Source organism: Pseudorca crassidens, chromosome 7 (genome assembly GCF_039906515.1).
Source record: "Pseudorca crassidens isolate mPseCra1 chromosome 7, mPseCra1.hap1, whole genome shotgun sequence".
Taxonomy (NCBI): domain Eukaryota; kingdom Metazoa; phylum Chordata; class Mammalia; order Artiodactyla; family Delphinidae; genus Pseudorca; species Pseudorca crassidens.
The window spans coordinates 100,604,965-100,628,902 of record NC_090302.1 but is presented as its reverse complement, the minus strand read 5'-3'; the positions used below and the strand labels follow the sequence as shown (position 1 = coordinate 100,628,902).

At 54.3% G+C, this 23,938-nt stretch overlaps 1 protein-coding gene across 3 annotated transcripts; it reads left to right on the top strand.

Moving 5' to 3' along the window:
* The first annotated feature begins 1,001 nt into the window (after positions 1–1,001).
* On the top strand, positions 1,002–7,031 carry EGR3 (early growth response 3). Of its 3 annotated transcripts, XM_067745112.1 has the most exons (3): positions 1,894–1,962; positions 2,394–2,446; positions 3,287–7,031. In XM_067745112.1, the coding sequence occupies exons 2-3, from the start codon at positions 2,407–2,409 to the stop codon at positions 4,294–4,296; spliced, it is 1,050 nt and encodes a 349-aa protein (XP_067601213.1). In that variant the 5' UTR covers positions 1,894–1,962; positions 2,394–2,406; the 3' UTR covers positions 4,297–7,031. The 3 variants fall into 3 exon arrangements, with proteins under 3 accessions (XP_067601212.1, XP_067601213.1, XP_067601211.1); XM_067745111.1 differs by lacking the exon at positions 2,394–2,446 and having other exon boundaries at positions 1,002–1,962; XM_067745110.1 differs by lacking the exons at positions 1,894–1,962; positions 2,394–2,446 and adding an exon at positions 2,077–2,253.
* The last annotated feature ends 16,907 nt before the right edge of the window (positions 7,032–23,938 follow it).

Genomic DNA, 23,938 nt, shown 5'->3' with positions numbered 1-23,938 from the left:
ACGAGGAGGGACTCCTCCCACGCTGAGCTGGTGTGATCCGGGGTCGCTCCCCCACGCCCCCCTCCTCTCCTTTCCCTCTCCCGCGGCCCGGCCGCGCGCGCTCCGAAAACAGGCCTCGGGGAACATAGCCGCCCCCGGGATCTGCTGCCTCTCTGGGAGGTGACAGCGCTCGGGGTCGGCAAACAGGCAGCCCTTGACTGCAGGGCGCCGGCAGTCAGCAATGGGGACAGCCCTGTGGAAGGCGAGGGGGAGGGTAGAGAGCAGGGGAGGTCGTCGTGGTGGCTCAGAGACTGTGGTTCGGCAGGCTGCTGCCGCAACTCAGTGGCGGGCCCTTCGCAGGCAGCAATAGACAGCGACTGCGCCTGGGCCTGCTGGGCCCTCCTGCCATCCCGTGGCCAAAGGGGTGCTTTGGAACCATTAGGGAATTTATGGAGGGTTTGGTGCACGTGTTCCCTATCCCCTCAACTTCATTCCTTCTCCTTCACCACCAAAACTGCACATCCTCGACCCCCAAGGTGAGGAGTTCTCGCCTCCCGCGCAGCCGCTATGCAGCTACGAAATCTCCCAGCCACTGCGCTCAGCCGGGTGTCAGCACAGGGTCAGGGGCCCAGGGAGCAGCAGGGCTGTGGGCGGCGCATCGGAGGGAGGGCGGCACAAAAGTTCCCGGGATACTGGACCAGAGATCCCTGACCCGCTGGAATCCTCCTCAGAGGGACTTTGTCCCAGTGCCAGGCAGGATCCTGTACGCGAGAAGAGCGGCCGGGGCAGGGTCGGAGCGCACACCTTCCGGGTTCCCCAGAAGTTCCCAGGCTGCAAAGGGACCCCGCCGAGTGTTTTCAATTCTCTTTCTTCCTGCTGGGGGGCTGTTAGAGGCCACTTGCGAACGACCCCACCCCACGGCGCCCTGTCCTACAAGCGCGCTCTCCTGGTGCAGACATCAAATAAACACACAGGCGATTATTGCTCTTTCACCCCCGCGCTGCGTGCTTTACGCCGCACGTTCAGTTACACCCCTCTTTCCTCTCTCCTCTCGAATTTTCTTTCCTTCTTCTCTTCTATTTCTCTCTTTCTCTCTCTCTTTTTTTTAAGATCCGCGAGCGGTGCGGGCGCCGCACGTTGGCTGCGGCCCGCTTCCTGCTTTCTAATGTTCCATTGTGAGGAGCTTCCATTGTGACGTCGCGCCCCTTCGGCTGGGCTTTGTCTGTCCATATATGGGCAGCTACGTCACGGAGCTTTCCCGGGGCTCAGATAAATAGGCTGGTGGAGTTCCCTGGCTGGGAGCTTTTGGGCAGCAGTGCGCTTGCTAGGAAGCTGCGGGGCTGGTGGTGGTGGTAGCAGCGGCAGCAGCAGCGGCAGAGGCGGCGGCGGCGGCAGTGGCGGCGGTGGCGGCGGTGGCGGTGGCGGATCGGGGGGCGGGGGGGCCGCGGGCGCGCGTCTGTTTGTGTTATCAATACTGAGGCCGCGTGCGACCCCCTTGGGCCGAGATCCCCCCCCGGCCCAGCACCCACCCACCCACCCCGCACACGCCCCCCCCCCACGCCACGACCCAGCCTCTTACGGCACCAGCTGAGGCACCCAAGAGGATTACCCTCCTTTGCCCTCTCTCCCACCCACCCCCCAAAAAGAGAAGATCCCCTCCCCAGGCCCACCCCTTCCCCTCTTCCCTCCCCCCTCCTCCCGAACTTTCCCTCTCGCATGCTTTTCCCCTGCACCACGGATCGCCTCTCCGATGCCGCTTGCCTGGAAGCTGCGTTAAGAGCGAGCGGCGGCGGTGGCGGCGGCGGCGGCGGCGGCAGCTCGGGAGTGCTATGACCGGCAAACTCGCCGAGAAGCTGCCGGTGACCATGAGCAGTTTGCTAAACCAACTGCCTGACAATCTGTACCCCGAGGAGATCCCCAGCGCGCTCAACCTCTTTTCTGGCAGCAGCGACTCGGTAGCCCATTACAATCAGATGGCTACAGGTAAGGGCGGCGGGGAGGCGGCGAGGAAGGAAAGGGAGAGAGGAAGAGGAGGAGGGAACGAGCTAGCGATGGATGGATGGATGGATGGATGGATGGATGGATGGATGGATGGATGGATGGATAGATGGATGGATGGATGGAGATATGGGGGGCGCGCTGGGAATTTTCCGGGGGTCGAGTTGCTTTTCCCACCCACTCCTCCCGCCCTCCCCGATCGGGAAGGCTCGGTTGGCGACGCCACGGTAGAGGCTTCGGTTCTCCCGGGTGGGGGCAGCCGCCGACCGAAGGGAGGTAGGTGCAAGCGGCTCTGGGGTTCTCCACTTAGGGAGCGCGATCGCCGGGCTGTGCGCAAGGCGTAATGCTGTCGCCCCCTTTCCCAGGAGGAGCCCAACGTCCCTTTTCACCCGCGCTCTCCCCCCTTACTCCCTCAGCCTCCCACCCGGGATGGAGCCATGTGCGGCGTGGAGTCCCCGCGGTGGGAGAGGTACTGCGACGCTGCCTTTCCAGGGCTTTCAGCAAAGCCGTGGGGGTGTGGGGACGGCGGGGAGGGGAGAAGGTGGGGGCCCACCCGCGCGGGGGCTGCCACAGGGGACGATCCCCGGACCGAGGAGCTTGGGAAGAGCGGCCACTCCCGCCATGGAGACACCGGCCGGTTTTCCGCCGCCCTCCACTCTCGCTAAGCTGAAGCTGGGCTTTCCCCCTCCAGCAAAAGCCGAAAGCTCCTTCAGGCCCGGAGGAGACTGGGGCTGGGGGAGGCGGCGGGAGAGCTCCCTTTGCGGACAGCACCCCTCTACGCGCCGCGGACAAAGCGTCGGAGCCCTCCGGGTCAGCTCCCCGGGCGCAGTGCGCACCGGGGGCTTCGTCGGGGCAGGAGAGGCGCGGGGTCCGGCGCGGACAGCGCTAGGGGAAGAGGCCGAGTTGTGTGCGCTGGAGAGCGAGAGCCCGGCGCGCTTCGGGTCTGAAACTACCTGTAGCTGCAGCTACCTGCCCGCCCCACCTCGGGAATAACAACAATGCTTCTCGCGCTCGCGCCTGTGTGTGTGTGTGTGTGTGTGTGTGTGTGTGTGTGGTACGGGAGTGTGTGTGTACGGCGTGTGCGGTGTGTGTGCAGCAGCCACTCCACACCCCGATCAGTAGTATTTTCCTGTATCCAGGTTGCGCCCGGGAGCGCGGCACCGCCCGCTTTGCGCCTGGCGCAGCCTACCCCATGCGCTGCGCACTCCACCCGGCCGCACCTCCACACCTGGGCAAGGACCTGGGCGCCCCTGCCTGGGAGCCGACTCGGCTTCACTCACCCCTCCCCTCTCTCCCCCGCTCTCCGCAGAGAATGTGATGGACATCGGTCTGACCAACGAGAAGCCCAACCCGGAACTCTCTTATTCGGGCTCCTTCCAGCCAGCCCCTGGCAACAAGACCGTGACCTACTTGGGAAAGTTCGCCTTTGACTCCCCTTCCAACTGGTGCCAGGACAACATCATTAGCCTCATGAGCGCCGGCATCTTGGGGGTGCCCCCGGCCTCTGGGGCACTCAGCACGCAAACCTCCACAGCCAGCATGGTGCAGCCGCCGCAGGGGGAAGTGGAGGCCATGTATCCGGCGCTGCCCCCCTATTCTAACTGCAGTGATCTCTACTCGGAGCCTGTGTCTTTCCACGATCCCCAGGGCAACCCCGGGCTCGCCTATTCCCCCCAGGATTACCAATCGGCCAAACCGGCCTTGGACAGCAATCTCTTCCCCATGATTCCTGACTACAACCTATACCACCACCCCAACGACATGGGCTCCATTCCGGAGCACAAGCCCTTCCAGGGCATGGACCCCATCCGGGTCAACCCGCCCCCTATTACCCCCCTGGAGACCATCAAGGCATTCAAAGACAAGCAGATCCACCCGGGCTTTGGCAGCCTGCCCCAGCCGCCGCTCACGCTCAAGCCCATCCGGCCCCGCAAGTACCCCAACCGACCCAGCAAGACCCCGCTACACGAGCGGCCCCACGCGTGCCCGGCGGAGGGCTGCGACCGCCGTTTCAGCCGCTCGGACGAGCTGACCCGGCATCTGCGCATCCACACGGGCCACAAGCCCTTCCAGTGCCGGATCTGCATGCGGAGCTTCAGCCGCAGCGACCACCTTACCACTCACATCCGCACGCATACGGGCGAGAAGCCCTTTGCCTGCGAATTCTGCGGGCGCAAGTTTGCGCGCAGCGACGAGCGCAAGCGCCACGCCAAAATCCACCTCAAGCAAAAGGAGAAGAAGGCGGAGAAGGGGGGTGCGCCTTCTGCGTCCTCGGCGGCCCCGGTGTCCCTGGCCCCTGTGGTCACCACCTGCGCCTGAGGCTCGGGCCCCCAGATCACACTTTTCCCCTTCAGTGTCTCCCGGCTGCTGGCCTGAATGCAGCCGGAAAGCTAGCCACGGAGGCGCAGGGGCCGCGCCCTGGCCTCTCCATGGACGTAAGGCCCCTTGTTTCCCTTCGCTGTCCCCCGTTTCCACCCTTTCACACCGGCCAACGGTCGGGGGCCAGGGCAGGAGGCGCCTTCCCCTTGCTGCCCCCCATTAGCCAAGGCGTGGGGGCGGAAAGGTGGCGTCTAGCCCGCTTTGTTCAGTTGGGATCGTCTTGATCCAGGGGCCGCCGGGCCGGGCCAAGGACCTGCGGGGGACTGAAGGCTGGGCCCGCCCAAGCCTCGCTGGACCCAAGCACCTCACGGTTCTCCCCACGTCTCCCTCGGCTCCCCATCGAAGACCCGAGAGGGGGAGGGGGTAAGGAGCGCACCAAAGCGCAGAGCTTGCTGCCCGCCGCACGCACGCGCGCCTGCGTGCGGGGATGCGCGCGAGTGTGCGTGCTCGCGTGAGTGTATGTGTGCGTGTGTGTTTCTGTGTGTGTGTGTGTGTGTGCGTGTGCGCGCGCGCGCGCTCCGACGTGTGTGTGCGAGACTCTTGAGCTGAACTGGGCTATGTCCACCCCAAACTCTTCCCCACCTCGGGTCCCCAGGCCGCTGGGGGCCTGCACGTGGCGGGACGAGACGGTCTTCCATCTGCTCCGAAATAATGTTTCTCACAGAAATGCCTCGGGTGCCGCCGCCGCGGTGCTGCTACCGCCGCTTAGGGTTTGGCCCCTCAGAATCCCTCCTTTTCCGAGCGCTTCCCTCTCAAGGCCTCAGGGCAGTTTGATCTTCGGGGAGAAGAAGCAGCCATCACTGAACCTGCCTTTAAAAAAAATGTGTTTCCTCGGCCCCAGAGATTTTTAAATCTCTGTTCCTGAGTTTGCCCTCTGCCCTTTTTCCCCCTCCTCTCCCTTCTCCCCTCTAAGCCTTTTCCCATCTCTTTCCAAATCTTTTTCCAAAAAGGCAGGCCTCAACCAACCACCCCATTTTGCCATCTTTTTGTTCTCTCACTCACATACCCATTTCTCTTCCCACCATTAATGGGAATGCAGCCTTTCTTTTCCTCTCTCTCTTTGTCATCACCAACACAACAGGTAGAATTCAAATTTATGAATACGGTGTGTGTGTGTATGTATGTATATATGTGTGTCTACACACACACACATATATACATTTATATATAACATGCACACAATATGTATTCCTAGTAAAATAAAACCTCTAAGGTACTTGGCTATCCAGTGCAGTGCACCGGAATAAAGAGAACTTGTAGGCATTTACAGCTTTAAATGATTTATTTTTTATGAAAAATTTAACTGATGAGATTATATCTACATGTGTGTATGTGTGTGTGAGTATGTATATATACATCCATATACACACATATACACACATCTCTGTCCAAATTTTCCTCAAAGCTATGGGGATGTTTGCATTAATCCATGTTGCTGAATGAGGCACATCTTCTCCATACCCCAGTCTCACCTTCTCCCCGCCCTACCTCACCTCTTCTCAGGCACCCCCTCTCCCCAGCCTCCTCCACACAGGGGTGACTCTTTGGAAGTGGAGTAGTAGGGAAGGTTACTCTCTGACACAGCTTCCAGTGCAGTCTTGCCTGAATGTACTGTTCCCTGTTAGCGTTATTTCTCCTGTGGTCAGTAAGCTGCCCAGAGAGAAGGAACAAAGGTCTGGAGTTTACAGAATGTCTGTTTTTAAAGTCACTTTATGCATTTCCCACTTTTTTTTTTTTTAAAGAAAAAAGCACCGGTTTTTTTGGTGGTGGATAGATAATACTAAAGGAGTCTAGTGAAAGGGGGGAAAAAATCAAAGAGCAGGGGACTGTGGACTTCCAGGTACTTGGACTTTTTGTAGAAGGAGAGAGAAGTGGATGAAGTTTGCCGGGAGGGCCCATATTTTTTCAGCTGAAGGGTAAAATCTTTCTTTGCAGAGACAGTATTTTGCTGAATACTTTTTATAATGTGATGATTATTAAAAACAAAAATTTTGGTCACTTCAAAGCTGGAAGGAGGAATCAGATATCCTTTAATATTTTTTCCTTACTCCTTCTGGTATATGCATGTCACTGCATGATAACTCTGAGTTTTCCTTTGTTTTAATAAAACTGTTCTCAGACATTTAAGCTAAACTAAGAGAAAACTAGCTTTGTTGCCAAAAGGTTGTGCTATCCAGATTTTTTATATGTCTGCATGTTTTAAGAAAAAAACAGCAAAAGAAAATGCACTCTAACTTATGTGAACTGAGAGAAAAAAATCAGGTTTTAAACAGGAAAACCTATGGGGAATGATATTTTTTGAAAGACTTTTGTATAAAGTTGAGTACTTAGAAAAAGACAAACCAGATGTAATATATTTTGTGGATGTTTTTATTTCTTGGATTTATAGTACCTTATACTAAGGTTAAAAAAATATGCTTGTTATCGTGAAAAGGTGAAATTCTTCACCAACATTTCATTTGCTCCTTTGTCACATTGTTATGCCAATATAATATAGTTCATGAAAACAGCATTTTTAAAAACTGAAATATTGAAATGGTGTAATGTTGTACCATTTGCACTGTGAGCAAATGCTAATACAGTAAATATATTGTGTTTGCTGACAATCAGACGGCCTAGAAATCTCCTTATTTTATTTCTTGTTTTCATAGCATAAAGTTTTGGTTTGGCCCGTTTTTTGTCTTGTTTTGTTTCTGGCTGGTGGTTGGTCTGATAGGTTCTTATGCCTGGTTTTTGTGGTTCTTGCTCTGAAACCCCTCACCGTGGAAACATGGAGTCTGGTGTTCTTAGAAGTCGGTTAGAATTTCGTGTGGGTTCTGGCGTTTCAAACTCAATGTTGAGTGTTTACTCTGGTTCTCAGAGAATTCTACTGTGGTTCTAGGGATTCTCCTCCACCCTTCTGGGAGCCTCAAACTGCCAGAGAGATTAGGTGAACAGATTAGATAAGCTCATGGGAGCCGGGGCTGATGACTGGAACCTTCTAGAATCTTTCTCTCTGGTTTCCAATGGGTATTTGAGAGTAGAAGGGAGGGGATCTCCTGGCTTATGAACTATTTCTCTGGTGGCTTCAGGGAGCACCAGAATAGGACCTGCGGTGGTCTCTGCGGCCACACTGAGTACTACTCTGGCTAGAGCTTTTGAAGCCTGAGAAACAGATGGAGATTTGAGAGGGGGTTCTTCATTGTTGGCAAGATAACCAGAAAGATTGAAAGCTTTTTGGTGGTCAGATAATTGGGAAAAATCAGGTTTAAAAGCATTACAACGCAGTCACACTTGGACAGGATACTCCAGGCCTCATTATTTGTAGCTGCCTGTCCTAGCTCTTATGAGCTACCCAAGGAGCCGATGCTTAGAAGAGAAGAAAGAACACAGGAATTTGGAGAAATACAGGGAATGTCTTATAGAGCAGTAATCCCTCCCATCTTACAACTTCTATCACCCATAGAAGTGATGCTTCCCTACCCTATGAGCTTTCTTCTCCAGAACCTTCCCTTTCCTTAACTGATGTGATTTGCCAGCCCTAGAGCTTTCTCCGTTTCTCTTGAAGAGATATGTACCCTCCACTTCCTTCCCGTGTCCACATCTCCATCCTGCTCCCTTCACCTTATTTCCCATCGCTTTTAGAATCCTTTATCATTGGGAGGCTTGTTCTAGAACAGTCTTTGGACAAAGCAATCCTCTCTCTCCTGCCTGCCCTCTTGCTTGGGTTTCTCAGCCATGCATTTTGCATATTATCTGCCTCAGCAACATTTAGGGGCTTGGTGTCTGATACAGAGCTATGTCAATGTAGCGTGACATTATGAATGGGGGACAGTGTCTCAACGCCTGGGGTGCCATTCAGGCCAGCCATACAGTGACAGAACTATACTATAATGTCCCTGCTCAGAAACTGCTCTTATCACCGCCCCCCCGCCCCCCACCCCACCCCCACCCGACCCCTGCATCCTGCCCTCCATTTAGGCCCATCACAGTGAAAAATGTGGGTGGTATTTCTGGTTGGCTATAGTTACTGAGACGTTGAAGGCAGACCTGGGTGGAGGAGGTGGGCTCTGGCCTTAGAAAAGAATGTTTTTGAAGTAAGAGATCAATAACAAGAACGCAAGATGCAGTCTTAAATTTTCTCGCCCACACAGTTCTAGGTCACTGGCTGCCATCTTGAATTCCCTTCTCTCACCTCATGAAACTTTGAAACTTCCAAGCTGCAACTTTGTGTACAGCCACAAGGAGGTATCCTTCTTTTTTAACAGAGGGAATCCAAGATGGCCGAAAAGTCCTAATGATGGAGCATATAATCCATCTCTTTGCTAAACTGGATGAATCCTTCCAGATTTCTATGTGTTTTTCAAGTGCACATCGTCAGAGGAAGATAGCTTACACAGTTAGCATTCAGCCCCACCTGCACCTTCTTCAATCAAGCCAGGCCTTCAGAGTGATACTTTCGTCAACAGTGTACTATGCGGCATGATTAATAAACTCACTTCCCATTGGTGCATATTGCTCAACCCATCCTTGTTCAACCACTGGGTTACTTGGCAATATGGCAGCCTGCCTGGCTGGTACCAGCCCTGTGTGGTGTAATCTCTGATTCACACCTTGTAGCTAGATAAGGCTGCCCCAGATAGCATCACACCAGCAACCCAACCTGCCTGGGTTTTGTAAATATGGGGAGAGGAGATTCAACCCTGAAACTTAGGGGTGAAGTGGGGGTATGGTAGAGGAAAGGCCTGGATGGGGCTATCATGAGAAGGAATCAAGGGAGGCTTTGCAAAGGAGAGGCCTAGGAACAAAATCAGGAATAAAAGTGTGGAAACTCTAAGTTGTTTGGGGGTGAATGAAAGGATGCCCTCCCCCCATGCACATACCCCTCCAGAGTGGCCTACGGAAGGTGATGACTCTTTGCAAAATTGTACTCAGTTAAATGGAATTGGATACAAATGAGAAGATACTTTGTGAGAACTGGGGGCAAGGAATAGCTTACTTATATTTTTATATGGTGGTGGTTGTGGTGGCGGTGAGGTGGTGGTGAGTGAGTGTGTATGTGTGTGTGTGTATGTGTGTTTTTATGTATTATTCACAAGTATATTAAAAGGAATAGGAAGATGGATTCCGGTGAATGTAGGCAGGCGCTATGGCCAATCGTTACTGATCCCCTTTTGCTAGTCCAGAATTTGCTTGCCATAGATGAGGGGGTTGTGAGCTGCCTTTTCCCAGCCTTGATCAGCTCCCCTTGTGTCCTGGAATAATAAACCCGGGGAAAGTAGGAGACCTCTGTGTGTCCCAAAGACTAGAAATCATACTGGCAGAAACCTTAACGACTAGGGGAAAATGACTTTCTAAAAGGTACCATGGGGTTTTAAAAATAGGTCAGAATCCTAAATCTATCTCAAGTGGTTCTTTTTAGAAAACCCACTCTGTGTGTGGAGAGGAATGAGGTCTCCAGAAGAAGGGGGAAGATCTGAGTGACGCTTGGAACCCCTTGGTCACAGCAGTCCCTGGGACAGCCCTGAGGACATGATCACTCCCCCATCAGTCATCTAAGAAGGCCTGGAACATGTCTGGCCTCATCAGCTTCTCCCAGCATCCCAGGTCTTGAAATTTCACCACTCCTTTTGCTTGAAGTTTACCATCCATGCCACCTCTAATATTTTCCACGATGATCATTTTCGCAACCCTCTACAAGAACAGAGGTGGGCCAGGGTTGGGGGCAGTGTCACGGGGCTTTCCCCAACTTGTGCTGAAGTCTCTGACGTGTCCATGCCCAAGCAGGAAGGGACCAGGCCCCGACTCTCCTGCCTGGGATCCTCATTCCCCATCTTCATCACGACTGCTTCATCTGGGCTCTGGAATTGGGGTCGTCCCTGCCGCTGCCCCTGCTGGCTACCAGGGGCACAGCGCTTCTCTGCCCACTGACCTGGGCATGAAAAACCTATGTCTTCCTTTCTGGCAAACACACAGATGGCTAGAAGAAAGGTTTCCGAGCAATCTTACTAAGGAGGTAATACAAACAGATCATGGACGCAAAGCCGCAAACAAGAATTAGAGAATACAAGGTTCTAGACGGTGCTGGCTACTTAAAAGAACATGGGGCTGGTTTACTGAGATCCTGCTCTGCTCTCAACGTCTCTGGATGAAGGACGAACAAGGCAATCTCTGGGCCTTGGAATGCCTTTCCTGGACCTCAGGAACCCCACTCTGCTCCTACAGTCTCCTCCTTTACCCATTCCTGGGGGCCTCCAGGACTCTGCAACCCTCCATTTCCATCATCACTCCAGTGATGTTCTCTCATTTGCATGGCGCGTGATCGCTAGACCTTCAGGTGGCTCTCCCCATGAGGCCTGCCCAGGGCCTGCAGCCATCTCTACCTTGGACCTTTCACAGTAGCATCATGACCCGACCAAAAACAGAAGCTCTTTTCTAATCTGGCCAACAGCAGACTCGAGTCCCCTTTGGGGTCACCCACTGAGTTCCCAGCAAGGGGCTCAGGAATGCTTCCATCTCTCAGCTCCCTGGAGGAAAAGAGATGTCTTAAAGCCCCTGAGGCTGGAGACAGCCCAGCCCTCCATGGGGGAAGTTACCCTTGTCTGAAGTTACCCCTGCGTTCTCTGGGGTGGTTCACGCCAGGGCTTGACCGCTTACCCAGAATGCATCTGGTCCCTGTCTCCACCAAAGGGAGGGAGATTAGTGACCAGAACAGAACTGGGCCTTCAGGAACGTTGGCTTCTTCTCAACGACAGGCTGCAAGAGCTCTGGCGCTTTTAGTCCTGAGGGTTTTTCCCCTCCGGGTGCCCAAAGTTCTTCCATTCTTCCTTGTTCCCTTCTCCCCACTACTTAGGAAGGTCAGGCCATCTGAGCAGGAAAGCAGAAAATTTTCCGGTTCCTGCATGACCCTAGGGTACTAAGGAAAGCTTCCTTGGGGGCACTTGTTACTTACTCAGATCTCTGTCCTGAAAATTGAGAGGCAGTTTGATAACCCAGCAGCTACTCCAGCTTTTCCTTTGGGGCCGTTAACCTGCTTTGGAATCACCACCTCCATCCTCGATCTGAATCCCACCTCTTGCCACTTTCTTGCATCGTGACTGTCAACACGTTTCTTAGTCTCTCTGGATGTCACTTTCCTCCCGTCTGATCATTACTCTTGTGGGGTTCAAAAGAAGTGATGTGTATGGGGCCTGATTCAGTGTGGGTGCTCCATAAACGTTACTCATCTTCCTTGTCCCTTGCCCCTGCCCCCTTTCCCCATCCTCCAAACCCAGATGTGAGAAAGTGGGCTCAGGCTCCACCAGGGATGGGTACACCGATTCAAAGACGGCCAGAGGAACTTGCAGTCCTCACGACCACTCCCAACCCCAGCCGTCCACTGGACATCTGTATTCGGAAAATGGATCCTCTCCACCCCCAATCTGACCAGAGGACACAAGTTCTGTCCCCTCTTGGCCACAGCTGCTGCTCGTTGTTGCCATTTCTTGACCTGGTTCCTGACCCCTTCCCAGGTCCTTTTGTCTCTCTCACTTAGATGGGTGGGTGTAACACCTTCCTGATCCAGTATCATCTGCAAAGTTAATTAATGTGTCATTGAGCTATTGCCTGCTTCCTGATCCTTACCAGGGATTTAAATAAAACGCAACAGCCCCAGCTCTTCCCCAACAGTCCCTCACCCTGGATCTGAGACTTGTTCTTAGTCATCAATCCTTGACCTCAGCCTTCTAGCCAGTTCTCAGCTTCCAGCCCCAGGGCTGGTGGCACTGCCACCCCCAACCCTAGTCTGGGAGCAGAAGTGTCATCTAAGGCTTTAATGGCAGTGATGGTCTATGAGAGAATCAGGGATGTCAGGGCCCTTACCTCATCCCACCCCCCTGGGTGGGTTCCCCTAGATTTGTAGAGTCCTAGGGGACCTTGAGAGGCAATTTAGTCCAACACTGCTTTTCGGGTAAGGAAATAGAGACCTCCAGAGGTCCCGTGGCTTGTCCAAGGTCACACATCCAGTAAAGGCAGAGCCAGGATTTCAGATCCAGACTATCAGTGGAGGGTCCCATAAGAAGGTGCCGATTCCTTCATTTATTTAATAAATATTTATGGAAGGATATAGCCATCAACAACAACAAAAATCCCTCCATTCTCAAAGATTCTCTTCTCCAGGGCAGAAACAGGTAAAAAACAAACAAGCAAATACATAATATGTCAGACTGTGATCTATATCGCAGAGAAGAATGCAGCAGAGGAAGAAGGAGTGCTGGCGAGCAGGTTACCATACATTACAGGGTGGTCCGGGACAGCCTCACGGGGAAGGGGCCTCTGTGCACAGATGCAGGAGGTGATGCAGCTGGCCACACAGGGGCCTCTGGGCAAGAGCACTCTGGGCAGAGGGGATGGAGAGTGTAAAGGTCCTGGTGATGGTGTTCTTGGGCTATTCAAGGAATCACGTGGAGCCAGAGTGTCTGGAAAGGAGTGAGGCAAGGGGTCAGCCATAGGAAGAAGTCAGAGAGGTAGTGTGGGACCAGATCACAGAGAAAGCAAACACAATCTGAAGACTCATGGTCAGGGAGAGCCCCCCCCAACCTGCCACCGAGCCCCTGGGGAGAGCCACAACCCGTACCTGGGTGTCCTCTCCCTCTGTCCAGGCTGCCTCTCCTTTCAGCCTTCAAATCCCCCTTCCCCTGCTTGGCTTCTTCATCTCCCTGACTGCAGTCTTCTTAAACTTTCTTCCACGTCCTCTCAGAGGCCACCAATGCCTCCTAAACTCCAGCTTGTCCACAGAGAGACAGAACTGCCTCCCTTGAGAACCAAAGCCTGCGAACCCTTTCTCTTCCCGTTGCCACCTGCCTTGGTACCAAGTTCCTAATAAGATGGATGACCCTTCCTGCTGCCCGACCTGAGAGTGGGAATCTCCCGTGGCCTCTTCTCTCAGGAACTGCCCCTGCAAAGGCAGCTCCCTCCTTCTGCGGCTGCATTGGCCATGTCTCCTGCCTTGGCAAAGAGCTGGTGGATGGCCACGTTCCTCTGATAGGATCATATTCTTACCCCAGCCCTGAACGTGTAAGATGGGACATTCCTGAAATCACTTCATCCACCATCTTCCCATCCACAAGCTCCAGCTCCCTGGATTGTTGCAAATCTCAGTCTTGGAGAATCATTTCTATACACTTGTCTGAGCAGTTTCATTCTGGAGGAGGAAAATGTCTTCCCCTTGCCTTTTCTTTGGTCTTCCGCTTCGTGTCCTTCCAAAAGCCCCCATCAGTGTCTGTCTTTCCGTGGCAACTTGGCATCAACCAGAGCTTCTTTGCATCTATTCATTTATCCATTAATTTAGCAAAACTGTATTAAAGCAGGTCCAGTGCCTGCCCTGGGGAGGGGAGGGAAGCAGCAGGCAGTACAAAGACGAACATGCACAGGACACTGTCCCTACCCTCGAGGATCTTCCATTCTGTCAAGGGAGAGGCAGAAGCATAAACAGACTATTTCAATACATGGGGCCTGGTGTCATGGGATGGTGGTCCCTGATAGTAAGGCACCTAAATCAGAGTCTAGTGGGAGGCGGGGGAGGCGGGGGAGGTAAGGGTGGGTTGAGGGAAACTTCCTGGGGGATCTTAGAAAGTCCTCTCCCAGGTCCCACAATAATAAGGAAACCCCAAAGGTACTGAGAACTTACTACCTGCCAAGTGCCGTGCTAAGGTCTCTTGTGAATTATCCCATTGGACTCTAGGTAGAGTGGATTACCTGGGATGCTCCCCTGGTGGCCTGTAGGGCTGCTCACTCTCTTGTCCTTTTCCCCAAAGAGGAAGAGAAAATTCCAGTGGCCCACAGTCCCCAGGAAACAACCTAGCAGCTTGGAATCTCTGGAGCAGGCCCAGCTGGCTCGGTGGAGGTCGTCCAACCCAGATGACACTTCCCTGTGTTACATCCTGGTCGCTACTTCTTGCTACAGGGCAGCCATTTCTGGGGCTGGGGGGAGGGGTTAGGATGTGGGTTCCATCTTCTGATTCTCCTCGGTCTGTGCAGAGCATCCCTCCTGCTGGCCTCCCCGCCTGCTCCTCAGCCCAGAACCTGAGATGGTGAGCTGGGAGTAAAGACCGCCCCACACCCTCTTTCTTTTGGGCACTTAGAGTTCAGCTTCCACAATTCCAGACACGGACAGACCTCTGCCTTCCCCCTCCTCAGCCTACCCACCTGCTTCTCCTTTGCTGCTGTTGGAAGAGCTCAGGCTCTCAGCCAAAAGACCAAAGGCGTAGCTTCAGCCCTAGCATTGCCTTTCCCTCTGTGTTAGACCATAGGTCGATCTTGGAACCTGGTTGAGCCTCTGTTCTCCCATCTGTACAATGGAGTTCATGCCCCTCCTCTCCACAGGGCTATTGAGCAGATGTGCTGCTATGTAAAATTGTGAAAAAGAGCTATTCTGTCCCAGAAACCTGAAGAAGACTGTTGAGGGATGCTTTTCTCCTTTGACAGGTGAATATTCCAGGCAGATGTTCCCGGCAGAGCTAGGAGCTAGGTCTGAGCTCTTCCTACTAGATCAGGTGAGGAAACCGCACAGGGTCCAGATGGCTCAGAGGTGACAAGCTCAGGAATGAATGGTCCCTGCTTCACAGAAACTTCTGGGTCTTGGGGCGCTGAAATCTACATCCAATGAGAATCTAGATCGTCAAACAACTGTACACCTCTGGGCTCCACTACATCAGGAGTCAGGCGATCTGGCTGTCGGTCTTGACTCTGAGATTAGGACAAAATTGTATGATGCTTGCAAAGTCACCGTCCCCCTCTGGGTCTTAAAGTCCTAGCAGGAAAGTGAGTGGTGCTAGTGGTAGATCTATACAGCACCCCCAGCTCTGATGTTCTGGGACCAGCACACAGTACACACAAGACCCACCCCTTCACCTCCCCACAGCGGGGCTGAGCCAGAGCCTACAGCGGCAGGACGGCAGGACGCGGGAGAGACCTCTGCTCCTGACCTCCTGGGCCTGAACTTAATGATCCTGCTTCCTGCTGCTCAGACTTTCCGGCCTCTCTCCAGACCCACTGGCTCCCTGGGCCCTCTGTTCCCTGACTATAGTTCCTTCTGGCCTGTGTCTGTGGTGGGGGAATGTTCTGCGGCTGTGATTGTTTGGGGAATGTGCTTTTTAACCCTTTCTCTCCCTTATTTGTCTGCAAAGTGCATAGAAACGGGCATTTAGTGAGGTCCCCTGGTTTGGGGTCCCGTTCGATCCAAATGCTCTCAGAGTGGCCTGAGGGGCGTGGACGGTCAGCCTCCCGCCCGTGGACTGGAAGGCCCCGGAGGGTGGCCGGCTCCTGGCAGGAGCCACTGCCCCGCTGAGGGAGCTGCAGGGCCTGGAGGGCTCAGAAGCTCTGCCTCTGGGTCTCCACCCTGAAGACGCATACGGCGGGGAGTCCTCCATGTTTGGATATTAGCCCCAAACCCACCACCTGAGCCTCTACCTCTCCTACCGGGAAAGGCCTCTCAGGAGGTTCTGGAACCTCATTCCTTCTTTCCAACCCCAAAGCCCAAAGCCCAAAGCCCACCCTCCTCCTAACGGGCTGCCCGGAACCAGCAGCGTCTCCCAGCCGGCACACTCTCTCTCCCTTATCTAAACATCACCTATTTATTCCACCCCTCACCCCACTGGAGCATCTGCTGGGTTTCCCAACCACCCCTGGGTCAAGCCTGTGTCGGATGGGTTGAGTCATTACCTCCACCTCCTCCCCAACTCTCCCAGGTCCCAGGGCTTGGTCTGGTTTAGCAGGCTGGGAGGGACGAGGCATTCCTCCCACGCAAGGAGAATCCAAGGCCCTATGGGCCTCCTGGGACAGGGATTTTCCTGACGTTCAGCCTACCTTTGTCTTCCCTGGAACAATACCTGGTGGGTCCCCCTATGTCAACACCAGAGACCCCTCCATCACCCATTTGACCACCCAACAGATGGCCTGAGTTTGCTTCCTGCCCAGCTCTCCCCTGCAGCGCCTTCTCTGAGTACTCACAGAAACTTGGACGCAGCGACTAACCTCTCTGGGCCTCAGATGACACATCTCTGAAATGGGGATAATAATACCTCGCCTGCCTCAGGCAGGACCCTGGGCCAGCCGATTTCCCAATGTCCTCTTCCGGTTCTCTTAGGTCTGCTTATTCTCAGCTCTTTCTCGCCCCTACTCTGAGAACAGCACCTCATCTGCACCCACTTGGGATTCTTAGCTCGCTTCTTCCCCATCCTTGGCACACCAGCCTTCTCCCAGCAGCTCTGTCCTTGGCTCCCACCTCTCTCCCATCCACATCCCCCTACCCTTGAGTCTCTCCAGACTTTCTTATAGGAATCTCCAAACAAATCCAAGAACAGGCCTCCAGACACCACCCCATCCCACGCCGCCACCAGAGGTTCAGGTCACTACTTCCCTCTGCATTCCCCCGGCATCGTCCAGGGAACCCCAGAGGTTACAGAGCAAAGCCCAGTTTCCCTCTGGGGTCCGGAAGATGGGCTCTGGCCTCTGTTCATGCAGCATTTTGGAGCTGGCGGGGCCCTCAGCGGTCCCTTCTGTGTGCAGCCCGCTGGCGGCAGGGCGGGGGTGGGGGGTGTGCGGCGGGGGGTGGGGGCTCCCCTCTTTGTACGCGCCCTGCACACATGCTCACAGCGGCCTCACTCAATTCTCCCGCAAGCAGTCTCTCCTGCCCTCCCTCCCCCTCTCGATTTCTCTTTCTGCGCTGTGCTCCTAGAACACACCCTCCCAGCCCACCGATCCTACACATGCCACTGCGCTTTACAAGCATCGGCTCCAGAATTTCCCAGTTCTCCACTCGCTCCTCCACCCCACCCCTCTAACTCCTCCACCCCCAAAAGGGTGGGCCCCTGGCTGCCCACAAGACAGACATGCCTCAGCTTCCCCCAGCCTGCCTTTATCAGAAGAGTCTTTGCAGGCTCCTCCCTAAGCCCCTCACCTCCCTTTCCCCCTGAACGAAAGCAGCTCAAGGTCCCCAGCAGCCCTGGCAGCCCCTCCCTGGCATCTGGTGAAAGGACAGGAAAGAAGAACTGTAGGTTCTTTTTCCCCAAGACTCCTAGATTTTGCACCAAAATGCAGGGTGTGCTCCTGTTTGCATCTTTTTTTTTTTTGTTTCCTTTCTGAAAATAACCATGAAACTATCATTTCCTCCCACTGCCTTTTCCCTATCTTATTTGGATTAGCAGAGTTGCTGGGAGAGGTGCTTTGGAGCCACTGACAGCCTCCTTCTCTGACCTGCGCCTGGAGGACTCACAGGTGGCCCTCAAGCAGGTGCTGCCAGATGGGTACTGGGTCCCACAGGTTGGAAGGAAGGAGTGCAGACGCTGGGCACGGTGGGTCCACGAGAACCCCCCCCCCACCAAAAAAAAAAAAAAAAACCCAGCAACAATCAAGGGCTTCTGGGAAACCAGGTTCTGCCTGGCCTTGTCCCCAGAGTGGCATATATTGGGAAGAACTCTGCCCTGGTTTTCCCCTCAGCTGTAGCTCCTGGGTGTGGGGGAAGGACTGGCAGCTCAGCCCCCTCCCGGGCCGACAGGAAGGGAGGCTGCAATGGTTGCAGACTCTCAAAGTCTGTGTGCAGGTGGGGGGTGGGGGGAGATAAACACAGAGGAATCTATACTTACACAAGAAGGAAAATGGGGTACATGCTGGGGAATATATTGCTCTTTTTCTATTTTATTTTCATGCTCCTCCCATTCAGCCATTCTGGGCGCCCATCCTGCTGCATCAGGCAAGCCTCTAAAGATGCCAGATCCAGGGCTGGGGGCGGCGGATCCGAGAGGCCCCCAAAGGAAGCTGCGGCTCACTGCACCCAAGCGCCTTCAGGGTCCAGCCACCTGACTTTCCCTTGACTTGCTTGAGAAACTGGGTTCTCCCTCCACCCCCATCCTGCTCAGCCCTCGCTGTGGAGAGTTGCTGGCCCCGCAGGTCTCAAGCCCTCTGTGACACCTCAGAGAGGTCCAGAGGCAGCGGCTTGGGCAGAGGGAGGGCAGTTAGACACGGAGGGGCGAGGAGCCTCTTCTTGCAGGGCGCCCCGTGGCCCCGGCTCCTGGAACCTCAGCCTCTGAGGCCTGCGGCCACCTGGCTTTACCTCTGGTTGAAGATCACCCTGAGGGAGGGTCCATGGGGCCCGGGAAGTTGCAGACCCATGTGAGGCAAGGGATGGCTGGACGAGGGTCTAAGACCTGTACTGCACACAGACCTTGGCCTGGCCCTGTGGGGTTTGGGGAATCTGTGCCCCCAACCCCCTCCTCGCACTCACTTAGCCTCCCTTCCCTTCCCTGTGTGCCTTCTTTGGGGGTCCTTTGCTGATCAATCCGGAGGTGCCGCGGGTCAAGGCTGGAGGCGGGCAGCTGGTCTGGCCTCAGTGGCGCCACTGGTTCCTCCTATGTTGTGAGACCCTCTCTACATCCCCGCTCATGCTGGGTACCACCTTCTCGGGTGACCAGATTTACCCTCAGGAAGGCTGGAGTAGTGGCGTCTGCCCCATCTAATTCTTCTGGGTCGGCCTGCTGCAGCGGGGACCTCATTCTTTTCCTTTATGGCCCTCGCCTGCCCCGAAAGGCAGAAGCCTTGACGTGGTGAGCTCCTCCCCCACCCCACAGTCCTTCCAAATACATCCATCCCATATGCATCCTCTCAATCCTGCCCCTTCTTCCCCAGCGGGACCCTTCTCCTCCCCCACTCCTGTGCCAGGCTGAGCTGCTATTTGGGGCTCTGGACGGCCCTGCGGTATAATCAGTGCCCAGGGATAATTGCCACCTGCCCTGCCGGTGTCTGGGGGCTGTCTCGGCCACAGCAGCAGGGGGTGGACGCTGGCAGCCAGGCCTGGAGTGAGGTCAGGCTAGGGCAACGCTCCCCATCCCCCCAGATCTGCTCTTCGCCACCTACAGAACCTGCAAGGATTCCCCATGAAAGCCATGCTCTCCTGGGGGCTGTGCCTACCTGGGAGGCCCTGTGGCTACAGCTGGGAATGGGCGGCCATCCCAGCCAGGGGACAAAAACCTGGAGGTCACTCTATCACCCACAATCATCTCAAAGCCTGTCCCCCCTATACTGTCCCCAGTGGGTACCCTCCCGCAGCTGCAAGCTGACCGCTGGACGGCACCACGGCTGGAGCACGGGCTTTGCAGCTAGGACTTCAGTTTGACGTTCAGCACAAGCTTTCCCGGGGTCAAGCCCTCCAAGCCTCATTGTCCCCCTTCAGGGAGGAGGCAAACGAGATGACATGTGAGAGTAGGTCTCCCATAAATGCCAGCTCCCTGACCTTTTGATACTTTCTTTTCTACTCCGAGGCAGTTTACACAGCCTGGGTTTAAAACACCTGTCGTTCTCACTTGGCCGACTCTACGACGTTGGGCAATCCGTTCAGCCTCGGTTTCCTCATCAATAAAAAGGAGATAATCAGAGGAGCCTCCGCATCAAGTTACTGTGAAAAAGACACGATCTAATACGTGCCAAATGCTTAACGCAGTGCCCGTAAGTGTCAATGGTAGTTACTATTACGGGAAACTTCAGAGGGCAGAGAAGGGGGCTTGGGAGCATCCAGAGGCCAGTTGTAAGACGCTCGGGGGAGCAAAGCCTGAAGAGACAGGCCAGAGCCGATGGAACTAACTACACAGCAACCCTGGCACCTGGACATCCCCTATTGCACTGATGGCCCTGGGGGCTGAGGGTGATTTCTCCCAGGCCTTCTCCCTCTTTTAACCCCGTTTGCTCTAAGGTGCTGCCCTATACGCTTTTTGAGATCAGTGAACACCAGACACCTGTGGATGTTTTAGTTTTAAAAGAGAATCACGGGTTTCCCTGGTGGCGCAGTGGTTAAGAATCCGCCTGCCAATGCAGGGGACACGGGTTCGATCCCTGGTCCGGGAAGATCCCACGTGCCGCGGAGCAACTAAGCCCATGCGCCACAACTACTGAGCCTGTGCTCTAGAGCCCGAGAGCCACAACTGTGGAGCCCGCAAGCCTAGAGGCCGTGTTCCGCAACAAGAGAAGCCACCGCAGTGAGAAGCCCGTGCACTGCAACGAAGAGTAGCCTCCCTCGCCGCAACTAGAGAAAGCCCGTGCGCAGCAATGAAGACCCAACGCAGCCAAAAATAAATCTAAAAAAAAAATAAAAGAGAATCAGCAGTAGCAAAATCAAGATGAAGTACTTTGATCTTGAGAGATGGAAAAATAAAATTTCTTTTGTCTTTACTGTTAGAGTCCAATGCTAATTTGTCCTGACCCTTGGAACTCTTCACACAGATAGCCATGAGTGGCCTACTAGGGCCACTCAGAGCAGTGACTTCTTCCTAGGGTGGAACAACACTGTTGGGGAGAATGGGCTGCAGGGCTGGGCAGAGAAAACAGGATTCACAGGGCCAGCCAGTCCCTGACACAGCCCAGCGCCATGCCTCTCTATTTCTCTTCCCCAACCAGGCACAGAGCTCCCATCTCTGGCACCTTGGCCAACAGGCCAGACGGGGAGAGCGCCTTAGCTCTCCTGCCCCACCAGCACCACAGCAGGTGCAAAGGCCACTCTGGATAGAAAGATGAGGCCAAAGTACTAGATATCGCCCCCGTGAGGATGGAGAAGAAAAGAGAATGGTGAAGTGTGGAGCGTGGAAAGTGGGTACCATCCCCACCTGCAGGAACTTCTCAACCCCAATCCGAGCCCTGAGGATGCCAGCCCTAAGGCATTTCTTAGCCCCACCACGGCCTGGGTACCAGCCTCACATCACAGCCATGATGACTCCACTGTGCTCTCCCTCATCCTTTTCAGCCACCAGCGCCCCACCTCGGGAGCCACACGTTCAGGGACTTCCTCTGACTTCCCCTTGGTGGACCCACCTGGAGGAACAGGCCACCCAAAGCCAACTTGGACGGCGGGAGCAGTGGGCTCAGTGTTCCTCCCGCGAGCTCTCTTTCCAGTGGACGCCTCCCACTGTGGGGCAAGTCGTCAGGGGGCTGCCCAGGCTTGACAGAGCATCCTTGGACTGATGCCTGGGGCATATGTTGTCCAGGGGGGATTGTTTTCCCTCCTGGTGCGCTCTCTCTCTCTCCCTCACTCGTGTCTCCTCCCTGGCTTCTGTGAGCTAATCAGGGAGCAGGAGGGGGAGGAGGGGGATGCTGCTTGCCTTCCCCGTTATCTGCAGCAATCCACGGTGACTAATGCTCCCAGTTGGTAAAAAGGCAGTGTAATCAAAACACTTTTTTTTTTTAGTCCTTAAAGTTAGTCATTCTCCCAGAGTGGAGGAAAAAAAAGCCCACAGCAGGCACCATGAAATGCAAGCTGAGAGACTCGCGCTGCGGATGGAACTAAAGCATTGGCCATGGCAGCTCCCTGTGGGTCTGAGGCTCTGTCCCTCCTCCTCTGGGCCCCTTGGCTAGCCTTCCTCCGCACCCTCATTTGTTCTTGCTTTCCTCGATAGATATCTGGGCTGTCTGATCCCTGAAGGACTCCCATGCCAAGCTGGGATCTGCCCTTTCCTCTCACCCTGCGAGGTGCTGCCACCTGCTGGTCCTGAGTGCTCCAAACTGGAGGAGGCATATAAAAGCTCCCAGGCCGAGGCTGAGTGCCAGATCTTTTGTTAGTTAGGTGTGTGGTCATGTACTGCCCCCTCCCTTCACCCCAACCCAGCCATGGGCCAGGTTGCCCATGTTGGATTCTCCATTTTTCTACTTATTATTAGCTTCATGTTAATAATAATAACAGTACCTACCTCGTAGAGTCATTGTAAAGATTAAACAGGAACCGCTTAGAATACTGCCTGCCACATCGTGAGTGTTCAATTCACTCATAAAAATAATAACAACAAAATAACAAACTGGAATGTGTACCATCACATTGCCCTTACTCATCCATGGCAGACATTGCTAATCAACCACAGATTTCCCCATCAGTAGAAGATTCCCCAGCATCCTTAGCACAGCACTCCAGCACTCCCTAGATTTCTGTGTGGGGAAGCTGGGAGAGGAAGTATATGACAAGCGCAGAGCTGAGGGTCAATGGGGAGCAGCTGCTTACCAATTACTGCATGAAAAGCTCCGAAGAGAAGTCAGGGGTCTGATGGCAGAGCTGGTAGTTCTTCAACTCCTTTCCCTCTGGTAAATAGCTTTGTCCCCTAAAGTAGATCTCTGCTACCTGAACACTCATTAAACTTCCGGCTTAGGCTTCTGGGGAGAAAGCAGTAGTCACCAGGCTTGAAACCAGGAGCATCTGCCTCTACCCAAAGCTCCTCCAGTCTCTGCTTCCACTTAGAAACTGAATTTGCTTGTGTTCTATTCCACCCCACCCACTGAAGGGGCAGGGTCAACCTGTATTGTGCTGTCCTTTGGTTACAGAAGAGAAAGACATAGCTCCCAGCCCTGGGTCTAGAGACCCTGCCCCTGAGTTTTCCCCAACAGTGGGAGGTGTTTGTGCTTCCTCATGCTCAGCTCCCCAGGAATCAGTACATGGCATGCCACACTCACGGAGGGAAGCCTGTGGGTCCACAGGATAGCGGGATGCCTGCCTCAGCCCAGCAGGCCTCGAGCTGAACCAATGAGCCACAGGTAAGTAGACGGAGCTCAGCTCAGGGCAGGCACTCTCCTTACAGACTCCCAGGAAGCCAGCACTCTTCCTAGTCCCCTCAAACGTCCTGCTGGCTACCTGAAAGGTTTGGGGTTGAAAGTAAGCAGCACAGCCTTAGTAGGGCCTCAGTCTGAATCCTTCCATCCCAGAAGGTACATGTTTGGCTTCATTCCAAGACATCCATGATTCCTCAGACCAGCTCACTTCTCTGGGTTTGCCTCTCTGTTTGGGCCCCATCTCACATGCCTTCCCCATTCTCCTGTTTCCTGAGGGCCTCTGGAGTCAACAAGAGAGTTGACTTGGATTCTCAAACTATTGGAGACTTTGGTGATGTGATCCATCTACTCATCTTTTAAATGAGGGGGCCAAGACCCGGAAAGGAGATGGGACTCATCAGCTGTAGGGTTAAAGAACTAGAGCCCAGTACTCCTCCAGATTCTTAATCTAGAACTCATCATTCTTGCCCCGCAGGATGTGGTTTCCACCCCACAGCCCTCAAACAGACTTGCCCTGGGTTACGGCGCTTGCCTAGGTTAATACTTGGAAATTCTTTAGCACTGTGGGGCAATAACCAGGGGAGACAGAGTAGGGGGAAAGGAGGAAGCAGGTGGGGAAGCCATCCACACGCGCTGAAATTCCAGGAGCCTCATAAGCACACTGCACCCTCCGTCCATTTATCACACCCTGTGCAAAGCAGCAAGGACCGTCCTTCCCTTTGCCCACGCTCTCTGCCCCAGCTGCCCTTTGGTGACTTCTCTTCTTCCTCTTTACTCTTCAAGGCTGCTCTAGTGCTCATTGTGGCCTGTTTCCTGAGGAGTAACAATGGTGATGAAGCTGATCTGTGTGATGTGCTTGGGGGCCCACTCAAGAATGGAAAGAGAAAATATAAATGAGAGACAACCTCCCCTGGACAATTTTCTGAGCTCCCCTATCCCCCCTGGCCAAGCCCTCCACCCTGCCCTGGGAGGTCAGAACAAACTATACATTTCTTTGCCCTAGTTCATCAGCTTAGCTACTCCCCAAGCATCCCTTATAACACTAAAGCCC

Coding starts and splice junctions, on each gene's coding strand:
- EGR3 (XM_067745110.1), top strand. CDS start 2,079: ATGGATAGATGGATGGATGGATGGAGATATGGGGGGCGCGCTGGGAAT. Junction 2,254..3,286: donor CAGCCGCCGACCGAAGGGAG/GTAGGTGCAAGC, acceptor CGCTCTCCGCAG/AGAATGTGATGGACATCGGT.